This window comes from Conger conger, chromosome 6, assembly GCF_963514075.1.
Source record: "Conger conger chromosome 6, fConCon1.1, whole genome shotgun sequence".
Taxonomy (NCBI): domain Eukaryota; kingdom Metazoa; phylum Chordata; class Actinopteri; order Anguilliformes; family Congridae; genus Conger; species Conger conger.
This window is the reverse complement of record NC_083765.1, coordinates 36,238,528-36,255,047: the sequence shown is the minus strand read 5'-3', so window position 1 is coordinate 36,255,047 and position 16,520 is coordinate 36,238,528. Positions and strand designations below refer to the sequence as shown.

Sequence of the window (16,520 nt, the reverse complement as noted above, 5' to 3'; positions counted from 1 at the left end):
TCCCTACGGACGGTCCCTCTTCCGGATCCGTATGTGAACAAGCTGCTCTCCCGGCCGGGAAGCCTCACGGCATTGGGCCAGGCCCGGGATCCGCTCCTGAGCCCCAACACCACCGCCTGCCCCCCAGACCTCTCCGGCAGAGGAGCAGGGTGGGGGAGGGGCGTAAGAAAACACACATCGCCCCGAACGAGGGGTAATTAGAGAGGGGACGTTATTGGTAAACCTTACGGAGCAATCTGTCCTGAACCCCCTCTACCCAGTCGTGTGTCACCCCCTTCCTGTTCCCCCACCCCCTGCACCTTGCTCTGTGGCCCAATTAGGCTGCTTCGGAAGGAGCCTTGCGGAAGCGGGGGGTGCCAACGCAAATTAAAAACTTGAAGCTGAGGTCTGGGGGGAGGGGTGAGGTTGAGTGAGGTGGTGGTGCGGGTGGGGGTGGGAAGAAAGGTTCTGGGGGGATTCCTTGTTAATTACTGTAAAATATCGTTTTTTTCTCTCCGTTTAACATTTCCCCCTTTATGACCCTCCCCTTTCGCCCGCTCTTTCTCACCTTCGTCTGCCCGCCTCTCCTCTCCTTCACTGTTCTGTCCGTTCACACGTTCTCCTTTCCCCTACTCCCTCTCTGTCCATATTCTCTCTCTCTTCTGTTCCCGTGCACTGTCTGTCCTCCTCTTCCATTCCCTGTTCTTCTTTCTCCTGCTGTCCATCTTCTCTGTCCTCCTTTTCCCCGTCATCCTGTTCTCCTATGTCATCCTGTTCTTTTTCCTTTCCCCCATGCTCCCCATCTCGGTTTCATTCTCTTCCATTCTCTATCCCCTCTTTTCCCCCTTCTCCTCTCTGCGCTCCCTCTGTCAATGTAATTTCCTTCATCCTCAGTCCCTCTTCCCTCTTGTCCTCTCTTGCTCTCTCCCTCTCTCTAGCTTTGCTGCCTCTATCCTCTCCTCTCCTGCCCTCTCCCTCTCTCTAGCTTTGCCTCTATCCTCTCCTCTCCTGCTCTCTGCTCTCAGGCAGAGAGAGAGTATTGGAATGTTATACGGGCAGTACATTTCCTCTGTGTGAAATGGTCTTTCTCCCCTCAGGTGTATTCTGTGCAGAACCCCACGCAGGCCCTAATTGGCCTTGATTTTGCGCCTGCTGTCGCGGGCCAGCCGAAACGCGGTGCTGTTCCTCCCGCAGTACGAGGCGCCAGTAAAGCCGCGGTCACTACGTGGGCGGGTCGTGTCCAGTACACGCCGTTCCCGATTGGCTCTCCTGCCGGGAGGACTCGCCCCCGGCCCTGTTTCCGTCAGCCTCCGCGGCTCGGCGTAGGCCGGTTCTGTCGGCGCGTCTAGATCCGCGTTGACCAATCGCGGACAGCGCCGGGCCTTTTTAGCTCTGATCCGCTCCGTGTCTCTGGGTTAGTGTGAACCAATCGCAACCAGCAATTTGCTTGCGCCTGCATGTTGCCGTCTATTTAGAGACAGTGTAGTGCCCAATGGCCGGACTTATACTATTTATTATATTTTATATCTCTTCTTTTGGAGTGAGAGCAGGCCTGTCCCCACACAACAAAAGCTGGAAGCATTGATAATATATATATTTTTCCCCAATAACTACTCTTGAGTGCTTTGTGCTTTTTTTTCTCCTTTATAACCAGATGCCAATTATTAATTAATTCAGACAATTTAGATTCTTCTCAAGCCCCATACATTTTGTTCGATACTGCATGTATTATTGTCTGATGAATGAATGAGAGCTTGGACAGTGTGTGTATGTGTTTGCACACGTGTTTCTGTAAATGCTAGTGTGCATGAACTTGTCTGTGCATGTGTGTATACACCCAGTGATCACTTTATTAGGTAGACTTGTACACCAGCTTGGTAATGCAAATATTGGATCAGCCAATCATGTGGCAGCAACTAAATGCAAAAAAAGCATTCACATGTGGTCAAGAGGTTCAGCTGTTTTTCAGACCAAATTTCAGAATAGGGAAGAAATGTGGTCGAAGGGACCGTGGAATGATTGTTGGTGTCAGACAGGGTAGTTTGAGTATCTCAGACACTGCTGATCTCCTGGGTTTTTCATGCACACTAGTCTTGCAACGAATGGAGTGAAACCCGTTGTTAATGAGAGTGGTCAGAGGAGAAGGACCAGTCTGGTCAAAGCTGACAGGAAGGTGACAGTAATGCAAATACCCATGCATTACAACAGTGGTATGCAGAAGAGCATCTCTGAACACACATCACATCACATCAAGTGGGTTGGCTACAGCAGCAGAAGACTTAAGTGGGATTGTGACTCAGAGATGATGCTCTGTGCAGTGTGGGACAGGACTGAGACTCAGAGATGATGCTCTGTGCAGTGTGGGACAGGACTGTGACTCAGAGATGATGCTCTGTGCAGTGTGGGACAGGACTGTGACTCAGAGATGATGCTCTGTGCAGTGTGGGACAGGACTGTGACTCAGAGATGATGCTCTGTGCAGTGTGGGACAGGACTGAGACTCAGAGATGATGCTCTGTGCAGTGTGGGACAGGACTGTGACTCAGAGATGATGCTCTGTGCAGTGTGGGACAGGACTGTGACTCAGAGATGATGCTCTGTGCAGTGTGGGACAGGACTGTGACTCAGAGATGATGGCTCTGTGCAGTGTGGGACAGGACTGTGACTCAGAGATGATGCTCTGTGCAGTGTGGGACAGGACTGTGACTCAGAGATGATGGCTCTGTGCAGTGTGGGACAGGACTGTGACTCAGAGATGATGCTCTGTGCAGTGTGGGACAGGACCTCCAGCTGGCATGGGACACTGTTTAATATTCCATTCAGGGAGAGGCGTGCAACTCCAGGCCTCCCCCCAAAAACAACTCGCCCTGTCCCAATGGAGCACCTCACACCCTTAAGATCCCTTCCTGCTCGGGACCGGAGCCAGGGCGCTGTAAATTTGGGATAAAATGAACTCTGCTCTTCTAAAATGCCACACTGATGCTGTGTTGGTCCCCTCAATGATGGGGCAGTTTGGACACACGTGTCACTTCCTGTCTCTCCTGATTGGTTGAGGGTTTGGGAAGGGGACTGGGCAGTGTCTGGATCAGGTGGCTTCTTCTCAGACTGGCAGCGAATGACCGGGACAGAGTCAGAACCGCCGTTCGCCTGGAAAACCTGCGCAAAACGTTCTCGGAGCGCTCGGGTGGCAACGTTTTTGTAACGTCAGGAGAGAACGTTGAGAGAACGTTTGGCCGGCTCAGCCCTGTGTACAAAGGCAGGCTTGTTCAGCTGAATGGCCCTTTTGAAGGCCTGGGTTCTCCTCAGATACCACTTTCAAGGAAAGCTACCATTTCATTTCCATCTCTCTCCCACCCTCCTGCAAATTGAATTATGCTAAAGAACACGCGCTGCCTCTCGGTTGTGCATTTTGACTGATGAGCTCAGCACAAAAGCGCTACAGATCTCTTTAATGCCTCTTTAATATGCGTTTAATGATTGTGTGTGTGTGTGTGCTATGCTGTTTGTTTGTGTGTGTGTTTATTTGTGTATTCATTAGTGATCTATGGATTCAAGTGTGTGTGTGTGTGTGTGTGTCTATGGGCATGTGTGATATTAATTTGAGTGTGTGTGCAACTGTGGGGTGGTACAAGTTTTTTGTGTGTGCGTGAGCATTTGTGCTTTATGTCCATCACGGTCGTGTGTATTTATGTGCAGGTGCATGCATGCTTTATATTTGTGTGTGTGTGTATGTGCGCGTGAGTGTGCATACGTGTGCGTTTGCGTGCGTGTGTGTGCGTATGCATTTGCGTGCGGGTGTTTGCGTGCGGGTGTTTGCGTGTGTGTGCGTTTGCGTGCGGGTGTGCGTGTGTGTGCGTGTGTGTGCGTTTGCGTGCGGGTGTGCGTGTGTGTGCGTGTGTGTGCGTTTGCGTGTGTGCGTGTGTGTGTGCGGGTGCGTTTGCGTGCGTGTGTGTGCGGGTGCGCGTGCGTGCGGGTGCGTGTGTGCGTGTGCGTGCGTGCGTGCGTGCGTGCGTGTGCGTGCGTGCGTGTGCGTGCGTGTGTGTGCGTGCGGGTGTGTGTGTGCGGGTGCGTGCGGGTGTGTGCGTGCGGGTGCGTGTGTGTGTGTGCGTGCGCGTGTGTGTGTGCGTGCGCGTGTGTGTGCTTGTGTGCGTGTGTGTGTGTGCGTGCGGGTGTGCGTGTGTGTGCGTTTGTGTGTGTGCGTGTGTGTGCGTTTGCGTGTGTGCGTGTGTGTGTGCGGGTGCGTTTGCGTGCGTGTGTGTGCGGGGTGCGCGTGCGTGCGGGTGCGTGTGTGCGTGTGCGTGCGGGTGTGTGCGTGCGGGTGCGTGTGTGTGTGTGCGTGCGTGCGTGTGTGTGCGGGTGCGCGTGCGTGCGGGTGCGTGTGTGCGTGTGCGTGCGGGTGTGTGCGTGCGGGTGCGTGTGTGTGTGTGCGTGCGTGCGTGTGCGTGCGTGCGTGTGCGTGCGTGTGTGTGCTTGTGTGCGTGTGTGTGTGACCTTGAGCGCAGTCAGTCGGCCCCGCTCCCGCCCCTCCCCGCGCACACGATCGGTTTTTGTTTCTTTTTCAGCAGCGGAGCCAAAAAAAGCGAAGGCTCTGGCCCTGTCCCCTCCGGTCGCTGCCGTGTCTTTGTTTTTATTTCATTTGTTATCCAGCACACTTCCTCAGGCTCCTCCAATGGGGAGCCCTGTACCGGGGGAGACGGCCCCCTCTCCGCCCCCCTCCAGATAAATGGAGTGGTGTGGGTTTATCAGGCCCGCAGTCGGAGAGCAGCCGGGGCGGCGGGGATGGCGGTGGCGTGTAGCGGCCCGGCTAGCGGGCAGCCGTAATGACGGGGCCCGGGCTCAGTGTGGAGGCCCTGGAAATGAAGTGTGTGCAGTCTCCAACCACCCCCCGCCCCCCTGCCACCCCAGAGCCCCCACCACCTCCTCCGATTGGAGGCACTTACTGTAGTGAGGGAGAGGAGAGAGGGAGGGGGTGGGGTGGGGGTGCTGCTGTTAGCAAGGGGCCCCCCTGCCTTGCACCTCTCCCCAAACTGTGCCCAGCTACAAACTACATGCAACCCCCCCCTCTCCATCTCTCTCTCTATCCCCCCCTCCATTTCTCTCCCTCTCTCTCCCCCCTCCCTCCTTCTTTCTTTCTATCTTTCTCATACACACACTTTCTCTCTCTCACACACACACACACACACACACACACTCCCCTACAGAGTTCTTCTCTCCATCTCAACAAGCCACTCAGAGCAGAGGGGAGGGGTACTGTTGGGTCAGGCTCCTCCCCCGTTGCCATGGCAGCGTGTACCGCTGGCATGTGGCGCTGACGGTTGGCAGTGCCCATACCTCTGAGGCGAGGGGGGGCCGGGGGCACCTGGGAGGGGGTACTCTGTCATTACCCTCCATCTCCTCTGCCATTGGGTAGTTCTGACCATGTCTCTGCTGCTACTGTTACCGTGCCCGCGTGAGTCTGTCTCTATGCGCAGGCCTAGGTGTGTGGGGTACACTTAGCATTGGACAAATGTGAACGAGCAGTGCGTCCATGATGGGTACAGACTTATCTTGTGTCTGTGAATGTGTGTGTCGGTTGGGTTATGGGGTGTTTGTCTACTGCGGACGTCTTTATTGGGTTCATGTGTAATGTGTGTGGATATAGGATCTGATTTTTGTATACTGTATGTGTGTGTTCATACGTGTGTGTTATGGTTAGTTTGTTTTTGTGCATCTGTGTGGGTGTGTGTATGCCTGTGATAATGCATATGTATGTGTGCTTGTGGTGTGTGTATGCATATGTGTGTGTGTGCGTGCATGCGTGTGTATGTATGTATGTCTGTGTGTGTGTCTGTGTATGTATGTCTGTGTGTGAGTGTGTATGTGTGTGTACATGTGTATGTCTTTGAGTGTGTGTGTGTATATGCGTACGTGTGTCTGTGTGTATGTCTGTGCTGTGTGCGTGTACATGTGTATGTCTGTGTGAGTGTGTATATGTGTGTGTGTGTATGCGTACGTGTGTGTGTGTGTGTGTGTGTGTGTGTATGTATGTATGTCTTTGTGTGAGTGTGTATGTACATGAGTATGTGTGTGTGTGCTCGTGTGTGTACATGTGTAGGTCTGTGTGTGTACGTGTGTGTGTATATGCGTACGTGTGTAGGTCTGTGCTGCATGCGTGTACATGTGTATGTGTGTGTGCTCGTGCGTGTACATGTGTATGTCTGTGTGAGTGTGTGTGTATATGCGTACGTGTGTCTGTGTGTATGTCTGTGCGGTGTGTGTGTACATGTGTATGTCTGTGTGTGAGTGTCAGTTAGGGGCAGCTCTCCTCCCTGTCCAGACGGTGCTCTCACCACTGGACAGATGGTCACCCCCCCACCCCGAGGATCCGTCCCTGATTGGGGGACGGGGTGTGGTGTATCCTCATAGTCCACACCAAACCACCCACCCCTCAACCCCCAGCCTCAGATCCCCACAGTGAGCTGAGCTGGGTCACCCCAAAACTGTGCGCCTGGCCTGAGAGGAGGCCCAGGGGGACCAGCCTGGGCCTGGGTCTAGAGGGAGGCCTATCGGCTGCCTTTCTGATTGGCTGGGCGCCAGGCCCAAAATGAGCGCTAATCAGAGCCTACTGTGCTGGCACAGGAGGGTGGGGGTGGGGCATGGCACCTTGCGGTTTTTATTCTGAATGCGCCCGTCCGCAATGATTAAGTGACGCCCGTAATCTAGGTAGTCCATTTTGTAACCTTGCTCCCACTTTTTCCTCTTCTTTTCCCTTTTTTATTCTCTCCTTCAGTTTCCCTCCACATTCCTTCATTTCCGTCTGTCTATTTCTCCCTTTCTGTGTTCTTCCTTTCATTCTTTCCTTCTCTCCCTCATTTCCATTTCTGTCACTCTGCCCTCTCTCCTCCTCCTCCTCCCCCCTTTTCCCTCTCCCTCTCTCCCTCTCTCGGTCTCTGCAGTTCAGTCCTTTCAGAGTGGAGCGTTTAATGTGATAATAAGGTGTGAAAATGGAGCCACAATGGCGGCTGGTGGATCGCAGTGGCACATTTCTGCACTGGTCCGCAGTGAAGGCACGGACACTGGGGCGGCAGATATGCCTGGACAGGCATCTCACCCCGCCTCCCCCGTGGCTTTCCCTCAGACCAGACTCCATTGATTTTTCTTTCATTCTAAATGCCAAGTCCAAAAAATCACACCGTTCCCTATTAATTAGCAAAAACATTAGTAAATCAACACACTTACGTGTTTGGTATCTGCTGAGAGTTTCTTTAAAAGGTGGCGTAAATATCAGAGACGCATTGCAGATGCTCTTAGTCAGAGCAACACGCAATCCCCTGAGAAACACGAGCAACAGCGTGCCTTCAGAACCAATGGGCACACAAGGTTATTGGCTGTAAAACTGAGAGGTCGAAAGGTCATTATTAGCTTGCCAAACCCGCACTGCCGGATTGTACTGGTTCTGATTCTGTTCTAGTCCAGCTCTCCGGTGGCTTTCACTCTTGGGCCATATGGCTTTTTTTCTGAACCTGAGCGCCTCTCTCCTCTAAAATAGGTTCTTTTGAGAGGTATGAAAAGCAAAGCGGAGAAGGTACCGGAAAACCAAGCAGTAATTTGTTTGTTCAAGGTGGTCTCTCAGGTTGGCCGGGAATTAACTGTGATCCAATTTTCAGCGGTTGAGAAAGCAATCTGCTCCGATCTACTCAAATTTCACTCAATAAGATGGTGGATGCGTGTGTGGAGTATGAATGCATAAGTCATGACGTACTGGCTGAACCGGTTAGCAGTTAGTGTGACATTGAGGAAGTGAATCTGTGTTACATGTGTGGCCTGTGTGACGTAAGCTAGTGATGATGGGACAGAATAGTAAAGGTAAACAAATCCTAAAAGCACTCCAAGGTTTGGAAAGTAGATGAGAAAAGACATACTTTTGAGCTGGCTTGAACAGTATGTCTGGGTCATTGCAGGTCATGCTAAATATTGGACAGGGCTGGGAAATCCTGGATTTAGACAATAGTCTAGAATAAGACTATTTTCAATGGGTCATTTATACACTTGCGGTATTGGCTTGAAGTCCTTCCACCAATCACCTCTTTGAATGATGGTCTGACTCCTTCCCTGTTTGTGACATCACACTGACTGCTCAACTTCTCCTCCAATTGCAGATGTGACTGGGCCTGACAGGGAGGAGCGGAGGGCGGGGCTAGAAGACGGTGACCAGAGTGTGACCAGTCACGATGACCGAGTGTGTGATGACGACCTGGACGACGAGTCCATCTTCACCTGTGACAACTGCCAGCAGGACTTTGAGTGCCTGGCTGAGCTGACCGAACACCGCACCCACCACTGCCCTGCAGGTAAGAGAACCGCAGAGTCATGCACACCCACACACAGACACACGCACGCACGCACACACACACACACACACACACACACACACACACACACACACACACACACACACACACACACACACACGCACACACATCACATACGCACCCACACACACACACACACACACACACACACACACACAGACACTCACACATCACATACGCACACATACACACACACGCAGACATACAAGCATGCACACACACACACACACACACACACACACACACGCAGACACTCACACGCAGACACTCACACACAGTCACACATCACATATGCACACATACACACACACGCAGACATACAAGCATGCACACACACGCACACACACACACACACATGCACACACACACACACACACAAGCATGCATGCAAACACGCACACACACACACACACCCACACACACACAAGCATGCACACCCACACATGTAGACAAACACACACACAGACACATGCACGCAGAAGCACACACTCACGTATGCACAGACACACAATACACGCGCGCAGACACAGGTTACATACAGACATACCACACATAGAAGCATGCATACATATATAGCCTACTACTACCACTTTATTAAATGCATTCACTAGAACCCCTACATATACCCACAAACAGTTCCAACACTCACACCACACACACACCACACACACACACATCCTCCGTTCCCCCTCCATCTTACTCTCGCTCCCTTTCTCTCTCTGAGCCACAGTTCATCTCTCTTCTCACCACTGCTCACAACTGCCAGTTTTTCACTACTTCAGTGTTTCAACTCTGTCACAAAGAATTAGAAGCTAGAGAAAGCGTCTGACAGCACGCAGTAGGAGCAGGCCCTGTTCCGAGCGCGTGCGGTCGGGGCTCGGGGCTCGGGGCGACGGTCGGAGCGCGCGCGGTAAAAGTTTGGAGCGGCGGTCAGGAGCCGCTCCATCTCTGTAGCCGCCTCCTCAAATCAGCGCTCCCCTCGGGGGCTTGCCAATTTAAGGTAACATACTGTACGCGCGCACAATGGCCATTATTACGCTGATTGTAATTAATGAAATACTAAAAGCAGCACTGCAGGGGCGTCTGGTGACTAACAGATTAATCAAGGCACTCTTGTTAATGAGCGCCAAACCGGCGGAGGGAGAGTGCGGGGTTCTCGTAAGGGAGGCGAGCGTGTGTGTGTGTGTGTGTGTGCGCGCGTGTGCGTGTGTGTGTGTCTCAGTGTGTGTGTCTGTCTCTGTTTCTCGCTGGGGGTTGGGAGGTAGGTCGAGTCAACTACCAAGAGCCAGAGCAGGTACGGAATGCGGAGAGGCAGACCGGTTTTCTCCGGTCCTAGGTACGGCCGCGTCCTTCTCTCGTAGAGAGAGTTGTGTAAATAAATAAATAAATAAAGAACAAACATCCTTGATGTGATTTCCGCTCGCAGTCACCAGAGAACAACATGTTGCAGGCGGACAGGGACCAGAGGAGGGGGGGGGGGATGGGGGAGGCTAAAACACAATGATAAAATGCCCCCCCTTCCCCGTTTGTGGTGGAGATTACGGAATAATCCCACAATCCTTTGGGGCATTGGTCCCCTCCCCCCCCACCCCCCCCCCTTTTTTTAATTATTTTTATTATTATTGAAAAGAATGGAAAATTAAAAAACACTCGCTGACGAATCCTTTTAAGTTCTCTGCGTGTCCCTGGAGGGCCAGTCTTATGGGGGTACTGCAGGAGGCTGTCTCTCCTTCCGTCAGAGAGGGATAAACACAGCCCAGCGAGGGGAGTCTGTGTGTCTGTGTCTGTGTGTCTGTGTGTCTGTGTGTGTCTGTGTGTGTCTGTGTGTGTCTGTTTGTAGACCCAGGGAAACACACTTAGTCATGGAAGGCAGTCAGCTTAAAAGCAGCAGATAAAAGCAGCAGTTTATTGTGTATTTTATAGGTGGTGGGTGGCCATTTTGGATCTGACCGGACCTCTACATTTCAGCACATGCAGTGTGAGCAAATGCCGGTCACGTCCCCTGTATACGAGAGCAGTGTCTGTGTCATGCAGATCAGTTTAATAGCACGTGCCAGTCTAGCATCTCTATATCTATGTGAGATTGAGCTGCGGTTATGGAGGCCTGTGGTGCCCATCAACACCCCTCTCTATTGTTCTGGCTGCACGCTGGCTCCGCCCCCCCCCTCATGCTCGGCTGTGACTGGGCGAGCTCCTCCAGGGCCAAGGTTGATTGGCTGTCAACCTGTCCTCTTCCAGCCTGTTTCCGTGGCCATAACGAGTTAACCGGCTCCCACCGGAATCCTCTCTGTGTTCCTTTTTCTCCCTCCATTTTCTTTTTATATTAGTATGACCCCTCTTTCACAGCCCTGGAGTTTTTATATTTCACCCCTAACATTCACTGCCAATCCCCCAAACATGAACACACACGCACACACACACACACACACACACGCAGGCTAACACGCACGTACATTTTTAAAATGGATATTCGACGCCGCCCACAGTACATTAGCAACACTGCCAAGTTTACAGTCATAAAGGGTCTTTTCCCGAGCGCGGCGGCCAATCACAAGCGAGTGCTTCACGCGTGAATGAAGACGGGAGACCCTGGCAACAGAAGAAGATGGAGGCAGGTAGGGCTGCTGGGCAGGGCAGATGGAGGATTGGAGGCCAGGTCTAGGGAATGGTGGAAGGGAAAGGAGGGAGAGCAAGAGAGCGATGCAGGAGGTGGGAGAGAGAGGGAACGATACAGGCGGAGGGAGGCAGGAGGGACACTGGAGGAGGTCAGGGCCCGTGTGGTTTGCACGCTGCTGATAGGGTGTGTCAGGAAGCGTGGATCCTCCCCCGTGAGTGTTGTGGACGGGGGAGAGAGACGTGTCCAGCTGAGGGTTCCTGGGCTGGGAGTGGAGCCTGTAGAATAGTGCCTTTGTTTGGGGTGGAAGCCATTCTTTCACACACTTATGTACACACACACACACACACACACAGACACACACACACACACACACACACACATACACACACACACACACACTTATAACCCCTCACACACTCATTTATATTGTTGAAAACACACACACAGACACACAAATAACTTTTCACCTGAGCACACAAAGACGCAAATAGTTACGTCTTCCATCTTGTTGTGTCTGACGTGCACACACACACTTATAACCTCGCACACACTCGTTTGCATCGTTAACCGTACGCAGGTACACACGTACACACACCCCTATAACCTTTCATGTGAGCACACAGACGCAAACGGTTACCTCTTCCATATTTCTGTGTGTGACTTGCACACACACTCATAACCCCTTGCATGCACCATCATGCTCTCGCTGTGTGTGTGTGTGTGTGTGTGTGTGTGTGTGTGTACAGTGTGTGTGCGTGCGTGCGTGCGTGTGCGTGTGTGTGCGCGCGAGGGAACAGTCTCTGTAGGAGGAATCTGGGGCACACTCTCTCCCTGAGGAGCGCTTGGGAAAAAAAGGAATGGAGAACATTCAGTGTTCCGCTCTGCTCCAGTGCTCCTCGGCTCGGCGAGGTTGGGCCCTGCCAGTGACCTCCCCCCACAGTGTCCCTAACGGCTCCCGGCACAGGTGTCTCCTCTCCAGCTGACGCCAAACACACACACGCACACACACACACACACACGCGCACGCGCACACGCACACGCACACGCACACGGACACACACACACACACGCACACACACAGTGCGTAGTTCCTCCCCGTTTAGATATAGGCCGGGTTTGGGCAGGGTGCGAGGGGGGGGGCGGGGGAGGACATGGTATTGGTGGAGGGTAGGGGGGTGGAGGGGGGGCGACAGGTGAAGAGGTTGTGAGATGAGAGCCAAAGAGCAAAATCGGATTTAGTAGCCCGGTATCCCAGCGACCGTTTGAATCTACAGCGCCACGGTCTGGAGGAACCCAGCCAGTCATTGGCCCATGGCTCGCCTGAACCCCGCCCCCTTGCCTGTTCACTGCTGTGCTTTTATGGGTTATATTTAACCACCTTTAGCAGAAGGGCTCTGTACCCTCAACACACACACACACACACATGCACACCCCACCCAGAGCAGGGAACAGGTTGGGAGGCAGGGAGCTGACACACACACATACACACGCTAACAGAAGTGACCCGGTCGATGCGTCTGTCTTACAGCTGGTCTCTCCTGACTCACTCTGTGTCCTCACTGACTCATGGATTACACAGATCCGCAGGCAGGTGACTTTATGACTTAGAACCCATGAACAAGGGCATGGGAATGAGGTGTGTGTGTGCGTACGTGCGTGCGTGCGTGCGTGCAATGCGATGCGATGCTTGTTTGTGTTTGCCTCCCTTGTCTGACTCAGGCATTGAACTTGTAATTTCTTGGGGTGAGTTGAACCAGTTGATTTCTAGTTCACTTGGTGGCCAGGGCACTATTTCATTAGGTAACTATGTAAGTTCAGCAGAACCAGAACATTAAAAACATTTTGTCCATGTTCTCTATTTCCCACGTTTCACAGAGTAGCTATAAAGGTGGAACCAGGCTGGCTCATTATGCCCCTTTCCCACTGTAGAGCTGAACCAGGCTGGCTCATTATGCCCCTTTCCCACTGCAGAGCTGAACCAGGCTGGCTCATTATACCCCATTTCCCACTGTAGAGCTGAACCAGGCTGGCTCATTATGCCCCTTTTCCCACTGTAGAGCTGAACCAGGCTGGCTCATTATACCCCTTTCCCACTGTAGAGCTGAACCAGGCTGGCTCATTATACCCCTTTCCCACTGTAGAGCTGAACCAGGCTGGCTCATTATGCCCCTTTCCCACTGTAGAGCTGAACCAGGCTAGCTCTCTAATACCCCTTTCCCACTGTAGAGCTGAACCAGGCTGGCTCATTATGCCCCTTTCCCACTGTAGAGCTGAACCAGGCTGGCTCATTATACCCCATTTATCACTGTCGAGCTGAACCAGGCTGGCTATTTGACCTTGTTTTGTCGAGCAGGACCCATAACTGACCAACCTTGCCAGCCAGGCTCCATCACCACTTTCCTATTTGTTTCTGGCCTTGTTACAGTGCTGAGGCTATCAGATTGTGTAGTGCTGATGTGGGGTTGCCCGTGGAAACGAGGTGTCGCAGTGAGAAGAGGGCTGGGGGCGGTGGGGGGTGCTGGGGGGGGAAGCATGCCTGGGACAGGTGTCTGGATGTCTGTCCAAAAGGAGGGGCGGAGCCCCTGCTTGCCAAATACAAACAGGCCGTTAATGAGTACCCCTTTAAAAAGACTGGGCCAGGCCCCTGAGAAGGTAGTATTCCACACAAACACACACTCATACATTCACACACACACACACACACACACACACACGCACACTCATATGCACATATTCACAAACACTTAGTGCTTAGTGCTCTGGATCTACCATTAACACACACACACACACACACACACACACACACACATACACACACATACACACACATACACACACATACACACACATACACACACACACACACACACACACACACACACACACACACACGCACACTCATATGCACATATTCACAAACACTTAGTGCTCTGGATCTACCATTAACACACACACACACACACACACACACACACACACACACACACACATACACACACACACACACACACACACACACACACACACAGACAGACACACACACTTGTATACTGACTCTCTCCCTTACACATTTCTGCCCATGCAGTCATGGCCCAAGGCACACTCGTTAGGAATTGTGTGCACGTTTATGTGCGTATGTTCTGCATGTAGCATGTGCATATCGTGTTGGCGCTCTCACTGTTAACATGTGCGTATTGTGTTAGCAGTCAGTGGTTTCTCCTTATGTGACACAGATAAAACCCCAGCTGTAATTATTCAAATGTAGTTTTGCTCACTGTGCAATTAGAAAGGTTGCCTTTAGCGCTTTGGCGCATTGGATATTGTGTACACTTGATGTGCTGTGTGAGTGAGCGTGCGTGCGTGCGCTTTTTATGTTCTGAAGTATTTTAAGGTGTGTGCGAGAGTGTGTCTGTGTGTGGCTGTGTGTTTGTGTATGTATGTATAGCATTTTGTCTCAAGCCTTTGTATGTATGCACGTGCATATTTTTATGCTTATTTACTGTGTGTTTGTGTATGCTTGTATGACATTTTGGCTGAAGTTTTTGTGTTCATGCACGTGTGCAGAGTGTGAGATTGTGTAAGTTTGTGTGTGTGTGTCTGCTTGTGTGTAAATGTGTGTGTTTGTGTTTGTGTTTGTGTATGTGTATGTGTATGTGTATGTTTGTCTGTGTGTATGTGTGTGTGTGTGTGCCTGTTTTTGTGTGTATGTATATGAGTGTATGCGCCTGTCTGTATGTGTCTGTGTCTATGTGTTTGTGTGTGTGTGTGTGTGTGTGTGTGTGTGTATGTATGAGTGTATGCCCCTGTGTGTATATCAGTGTGTGTGTGTGTTTGTGTGTTTATGTATATGAGTGTATGCACCTGTGAGCATATGTGTGTGTATGCACCTGTGAGCATGTGTGTGTGTGTGTGTGTCTCTGTCTCTGTCTCTGTCTCTGTCTCTGTCTCTGTCTCTGTGTCTGTGTGTGTGTGTGTGTGTGTATGTGCCTGTTTGTGTACATTAGGTGTGCCTGCCTCGTGTTTGCGGGGGAACGCAGGTGCAGGGCCCCTTGGCACACCCCACCAGCCCTGCGTGTGGGGCCCCGGCCGGGCGCGTATGGGGTAATGAGCTGGGCATAACACACTCAGACTCTGCTGAGGGCCTACAGGAAGCCAGCTCTGCCAAAGCCGTGTGTGTGTGTGTGAGGAGGCTGGCTGTACACACGGGGCCCTGCGGGGGGGGGGGTTCTCCCCAGGGTGCCCCTCTCCGCCCCCCCGCCTCACCCTCCACCCCGCCCGTGGCCCAGGTTCTTCACGCCATGAGTACGTTTCCAAACCCCTCACCCCCTCCCGGCTCCTGGCTGGCGTCACAGCAGCAGCTGAATCCTGTGAGGCTCCGGGCCTTATTAAAGACACAGATCACTGTTCTTTACTGAGAAACGCTTTACAGAGACGGGCTCAGCACCGGCAGCAAGACTGCCATTTTGTGTGTGTGTGTGTGTGTGTGTGTGTGTGTGTGTGTGTGTGTGTGTGTGTGTGTGTGTGTGTGTGTGTGTGTGTGTGTGTGTGTGTGTGTGTGTGTGTGTGTGTGTGTGTGTGTGTGTGTGTGTGTGTGTGTGTGTGTGTGAGTGTTGTTTCTATGTGTTCATGAGCATTTGCTTATTTGGGTGTGCATGCGTGTGTTTGTGTGGGTGAGCGTAGGTTGTATGTGTTCATGGGCATTTGCTTATTTATGCGTGCGTGTGTGTGTATGTAGGTGGGGGGAGTGTCGGTTTGCATTTGTGCGTCCGCGTGTGTGCGCGTGTGCGTTTGTGTCCGTGTTTGTGTGCGTACACATGGATGCCCTGGCGCATTGGGGCAAGGCGGTACAAGGGGAATGTGTGCTTTCTGTGGTGTTTGTGTCGCAGAATGCACGAGATGGAGTGTTTTCTCTGATGGAGCGAGCTGCTTTGTGTGTTGGTTTTGTCTCTCTTTCTCTGTCTCGCTCCCTCTCTCTCTGTTAGAAGCTGGAGGGTGGCCTGAAGATTCCTCCACTAAGCCCTTGGCACAGATACAAATGCAGTCACAGCTGGTTGTAAAACTCAGGTTTTCCAGAGAGAGCAGAAGCCCTGCTCGCACTCGAGAGAGAGAAAGAGAGAAAGAGAGAGAGAGACGGGGGTGAGAGCACAGCGTGTAGGGAGGGAGGGAGGGAGGGAGGGAGTGGGCGGGAGGGAGGGAGAGTGGAGGAGAGAGTAAGGGGGGGAGAGATGGAGAGAGGCAGAAAGGGAGAGAAAGAGGGAGGGCGAGAGACGCGAGGAGGGTTGTTGTGAAGGCGTACTGGAAGTAATTTTTCATCACAGGTTTCATTTTTCATGCTGAAGTGCACTCTCTCCCTCTCTCTCCTCTCTCTTTCTCTCCGTCTCTCTGTCTCTCTCTCCCCCCTCTCTATTTCTCTAAGTATCTCCCTCTCTTTTGGTCCCTCGCTCTTTCCCAGCCTAGTTTCCTCTCCCCCCCTGTTATGAAATATAGATGGTACCAGTTTGGGAGAGCTCAGAGCCTATCTGGCAGTGCACAGCGCTGTGTCTCCAAAGAGACCCGGCTTGTGCATGCACCTA

General features: G+C 52.2%; 1 protein-coding gene across 2 annotated transcripts in view; it reads left to right on the top strand.

The window, feature by feature from the left end:
* znf423 (zinc finger protein 423) overlaps positions 1-16,520 on the top strand; it is a 134,879-nt gene that overhangs the window by 42,254 nt on the left and 76,105 nt on the right. For both annotated transcript variants that reach the window (XM_061246700.1, XM_061246699.1), the window contains exon 3: positions 8,118-8,309. In XM_061246700.1, coding sequence (XP_061102684.1) covers positions 8,118-8,309 — 192 coding nt within the window. The remainder of the gene's footprint in view (positions 1-8,117; positions 8,310-16,520) is intronic.